The 5,278-nt window shown below is 39.7% G+C and overlaps 1 protein-coding gene and 1 non-coding gene across 2 annotated transcripts; one reads left to right on the forward strand and one right to left on the reverse strand.

Moving 5' to 3' along the window:
• Positions 1-818: 818 nt before the first annotated feature.
• On the reverse strand, positions 819-925 carry LOC113860476. The gene has a single exon (XR_003503927.1). It is a non-coding gene; the product is annotated as a small nucleolar RNA R71 (small nucleolar RNA).
• Positions 926-3,372: 2,447 nt separating this feature from the next.
• LOC113859553 lies at positions 3,373-4,254 on the forward strand. Its single transcript, XM_027492296.1, has one exon. It carries the CDS (start codon positions 3,373-3,375, stop codon positions 4,252-4,254), a length of 882 nt encoding a protein of 293 aa, XP_027348097.1.
• Positions 4,255-5,278: the final 1,024 nt, after the last annotated feature.

A 5,278-nucleotide genomic window follows, 5' to 3' on the forward strand; every position in this document is an offset into this window, starting at 1 on the left:
GTCATTAGTAACAGAAAAATTGCTAGATTGAGTTTTTGTTTTCTTAATTTTTCTCTATAGTTAGTATTATATTCAAGTACTCTGTTCTGATTTTTAAAGATAAGTGTAGGATATAGTAGATAATTTCTGCATGATTCTGCAATTCTGCATAATTCTGTAGTTGTTAGACTTGAATTTTATATGCTTTTGTTGATATTTTTCTACATAATCTTTGTGCGTGTATATCTTACTATTGAATTTTAGTTTAACTTGTTAGTTTTGATTTGTATATGCGAGAGAAAAACAAAAATAAAGCCACTTTGGTATTTGATCTAGACATAGACCAAACTCTAAGGAGGTTAAGAAGTGAAGCAAGATTTAAGCAAATTCAAAGAGAGAAACACGAAAGTTCTACACCTTCACCTCAACCCAGTCAGATTCCAAGACAACTAAAGATAGGAGAACAACCAAGACTGAGAACATTAGGGGGCTATGTAGTTCCTAATTTACAAGGATTCAGTTCTTCTATTTTGAGACCTATAATTCAGGCAAACCACTTTGAGATAAAAACTACACTTCTAAATCTGGTACAACAAGACCAATTTGCTGTACACCATTCAGAAGATCCAAATCTGCACATCTCCAATTTCTTTCAACTTTGTGACACAATCAGAATCAATGGGGTAAGTGAGGATGCAATCAGACTTAGATTATTCCCATTCTCATTGAGGGATAAAGCCAAGTGCTGGCTTCAAGACCAGCTATAAGGGAGTATATCAACATGGACTGATTTGGTGAACAAGTTTCTAATAAAGTAATTCCCCCCTTCAATAGCTGCAAAAATCGGAGGGGAGATTACATCTTTTGTTTAGCAAGATGGAGAGCCTTTGTATGAGGCATGGGAAAGATACAAGGAGTTATTAAGCAAATGTCCTCATCATTGCATGCCTGAATGGATGCAACTTGAAACATTCTATAATGGAATGACTGCTGCAACTAAAACTGTCAGGCTTGTGATTTATTATTGAGTAATCTATAATATTTTATACTTGTTAAATGTCAATTGAAGGACTATTTGGTATTGGAATAGATTTAGATGGAGTTTGAAATTATTTAAAAAAAAAAAGTGAATAGTACCGTATGAACAATTTTAATGAACAGTAAAACCGTCAATGAACAGTAAAACCGCGTACAAACTGCGTATGAACAGTAAAAACTGCGTATGTACAGTGACCGCTGACGTCATTAGTGACATCATGGATGACGTCATGGCTGACGTCATATACACGTACAGTGCGCGTACAGTACGTGTGCACAGTGTTTACGGCGTGAATAGTGTCCTGAACAGTGTTTCCGGCGTGAACAGTAAGGCGGTGAACAGTAAATTTTGAAAATTTTCTATAAAAAGGGGGCTTCACATGAAATTTTCATTTCTTTACTCCTCTACAAGGTTTTCAAAGGTTCCAAGGCCATATACCATCATTTTCACTCATATTAAACCCTCATAAACTTAGATTTTTCACCAGATCTGAGATTGTACCTCTATTCTGAGGAATTTGAAGTAAGTTTCTTTAAGTTTGAAGCTAGATTTATTGTTCATTTCTCTTCTCCTTCTCTTTCTCATAGAAGTTCATGGTGTTCTTAGGAGAAACTCCGTTCTAAAGTCAAATTTTTGGTGAATCTTGTTATAAAACAAGTAATGTTCGGTAGATCTAGTGTGAATCATCGTTTTGAGGTAAGGGGAGCTTACTTTAACCTATGAACTACGTTTTGAACAGTTTAATATGCTATTTCAAGATGTGTTGATATGATTTTGTTAGATCTATTGAATAAAAGCTATTTTTTAAGCTGTAATTGCTGTTAATTGATTTAAAACGCTGAGATTTTGGCTGATCTATTATAAACTTGCCTTAGTTCAGCTATTAAAATAATTTTGGCGGTGTGCATCATGTTGAGATATATGTTTTGCATTATTATAGAGCCGAGTTACATGTTTAGGTGGGTAGACGTGTAACGGTAAGTTCATGCTGAGCTGCTGTGTTGTGCTGTTTGGATCTAGACACAGGAATGGGTCGCTCCCAGACCGGCTCGGTTCCTTCTGAATTACTTAGGCTGTGAAACTAGTTGGAAACCATTTTCATGCTGTGCATTAGATGGGCTAGAAATGCATGAGGCTATTGTTGTGAGAAATATTTTGCTTTATATATATGATTTTATTTTATTTTTTTAGTAAGCTCACCCTTGCATTTCTTTCTATGTCGTTATATGCGTGTGTACTGCGATGATCGTACGGTGGTACGTGAGCAGATGTAGCAGGTGTTGCATCTACTTCACAGGCTATGGGGCCAGTGGAGAAGTGTTAGAAGCTAGAGTCGAGTAATATTGCATCAAAGTCCTTTTTTTTTATATTTTGAGACATCATGTAGAGGGAGCTACATAGTATAATTTTGGGTATTTTGAATATTATGAACTAAATGTAATATTATATTGTTCTATTAGATATTTGTTGTAAGGAAACTTTATTTTATTTTGAATGAGAAGTGAATTTTATACTTATATTCTCTATTATTTATTTATCTTAAATAAGTATGTGATGTAAAAATAATGTTCTCGGTTCCTTATAAAAAAGGGGTAGTGACATTTTAGTGGTATCAGAGCATGGTCTAGATAAACCTACGGGGTGAGGTTGTTAGGCGTCAATTGTGCATATTAGACACGTGAGTTTTAGCTATGAATCATATATCATGATTTCTAATCATCAGGTTGTGAGGGAACGAGCTTGATCACCTCGATTCTCAGACATGACTGATGTTGGAAACTTGATATATGATACTGGGGTGAGCTATAGGTGAGTCGTACTATGTGAATAAGAGGCTGTTAAGCTAAGTTGTAAATGATTGCTGAGATAAGTATGTTTGCTGTGTTGTGTGAAATGCTGATATGATGTTGTGCTCAGTGCTAAATTGATTAAATTGTTATGATATACTAAATATGAATATATCACTATAAGCTGAATCTGTGCATATAGCTATGTGGTGGTATTGCTGAATGTGTTAAACGTTAGTAATCTAAGCTAGTCTATATATTAGGATGGCTAGACCAAGAAGATCTGCTGTAAACCCTCTTCCTACTGCCGTGAACCAAATGGCTTACGCCATGGAGGCTATGGCAGCTACTGTGAGGCAGAGTCTTGATATGATTCAGTAGCAGCAAGCTGCAAACCAAGCTGCTACTGCAGCACAGGCAGTAGCAGCTACTGCCTCAGCTGCACCTTCTCTTGAATACCAAGGGTTGTCAGAGTTCAGGAAGAACGACCCTCCTCAATTCACGGGGGTGGATGGACTAGATGCTGCTGAACTCTAGATTAGGGAGATTAAGAAGATCTTCCTAACCATGGGTTGCGCCAAGGAGAGGAAGGTGTTATATGCTACGTATATGCTAACAGGGGACGCAGAGATGTGGTGGCACGGAGCTCGTGCTATGCTGGAGGCCCGAGGTGAAGTCATCACTTGGGCTGTATTTAGAAGTAGTTTTTTGGGAAAGTTTTTCCCTTCTCATGTTCGTGCTGCCAAAGAGCGGGAGTTTCTAAACTTGGTGCAAGGAAACTCATCAGTCTATGAGTATGCAATACAGTTTGAGTTGCTCTACAGATTTTATTCTCACCCGACCTCGGAGGAGTGGAGATGTCAGAGGTTTTCAGACGGGCTGAGAACTGACATAAAGAGGATTTTGATCCCACTCAGGATCACAGAATTTGCTGACTTGGTGGATCAAGCCACCATTATAGAGAGTCTTAATGCAGAGGATGTTGGTGGAGTTAGGAAGGCTCCATCTATTAGAGCTGCTAGTAGCTATGGTAATGGAAGTAAGGGTGCTAAGAAGGGTCCCTACAGTCGGTCGCTACGCCAACAACAGTCTCAACCATCCCAGTCGAGGGAATTGGTAGCATCAGCCCCGGTGCCAGTAGGGACTGCTACTTCTGCATTTCAGCCTAGGGGAGTAACTTTTTCCGCTCCTAGAGCCTCAGTGCCACAAATTGTCAGATGTTTCAGGTGTGGTGGGCCACACTACCTGAGCCAGTGCCCACAGGCTGATGTCAGAGTCTGCTACTTGTGCCAGCAGCCAGGGCACCTTGCAAGGGACTGTCCTACGCCTAGTGGGGCAGTTTCGTCTTCTGCTAGCGCCTTGCACGCTATGAGGCCTAAAGCGGCTAGAGCTCCGCCGACAACTAGATCGAGAGCGAAAGGAAGTGTATTCACTACTTCTGCATTATAGGCAGCTCAGGCGACGGATCTCGTTCAGGGGACAACGGTAGTGGCAGGTACTTCTCTTTCTGTATTGTTTGATTCTGGAGCCATACACTCTTTTATTGCGGACATTTGTGTGAGAACCTTAGGGTTACCGGTGAGCGATCTAGTATGTGAATTGGTAGTATCGACACCTACTTTAAGTTCGATTAAGACTTCGACGGTTTGTGTTAGGTGCCCTATAGTAATTGAGGGATGAAGTACAAAGTAAATCTTATTTGTATCCTGATGTCAAGGTTAGATGTAATCCTGGGTATGGATTGGCTAACTGCCAATCGTGTGCTAATTGATTGTGGCCGGAGGTGTTTAATCTTTCTTGAGCAGCAAGGCTGTGTGGAATTGATTTCTACTCACCAAGTAAAAACATCCTTAGGTGAGGGAGTATCTTGTTTTGTTTTGTTGGGAGTTATGAATGCAGAAGTGGAGCAAAGCCTTTAGTCAATACTAGTAGTACAAGAATTCCCTGAGATTTTCCCAGAGGATATTCCTGGAATACCTCCACGTAGAGAGGTGGAGTTTGCTATAGATTTGATTCCTAGAGCTGAGCGAGTGTCTATAGCACCATATAGAATGACGCCGAAGGAGTTGATGGAGCTTAAGGAGCAGATCGAGGATCTAATGCGGAAACAGATGATTAGGCCGAGCGTATCGCCTTGGGGAGCACCAGTTCTCTTGGTGAAAAAGAAGGACGGAAGTTCTAGATTATGTGTTGATTATCGCAAATTGAATAAGTTGACAATTAAGAATAAGTACCCGTTGCCGCGGATCGATGATTTGATGGACCAGCTGAGAGGTGCTAAGGTATTCTCTAAGATTGATTTGAAGTCTGGGTATCATCAGATCTGAGTGAAGGATGAAGATATTCCTAAGATTGCTTTTCGCACTAGATATGGCCACTATGAGTATATAGTGATGCCCTTTGGAGTCACAAATGCTCCAGCTGTGTTTATGGACTACATGAATCGGATCTTTAGACCTTTCCTGGATCGATT

This window comes from Abrus precatorius, unplaced genomic scaffold, assembly GCF_003935025.1.
Source record: "Abrus precatorius isolate BTA unplaced genomic scaffold, Abrus_2018 Scaffold2, whole genome shotgun sequence".
In the NCBI taxonomy this organism is placed as follows: Eukaryota; Viridiplantae; Streptophyta; class Magnoliopsida; order Fabales; family Fabaceae; genus Abrus; species Abrus precatorius.

What these genes read in the sequence shown, in the direction of transcription:
- LOC113859553 (XM_027492296.1), top strand. Translation starts at nt 3,373, where the DNA reads ATGGGTTGCGCCAAGGAGAGGAAGGTGTTATATGCTACGTATATGCTA.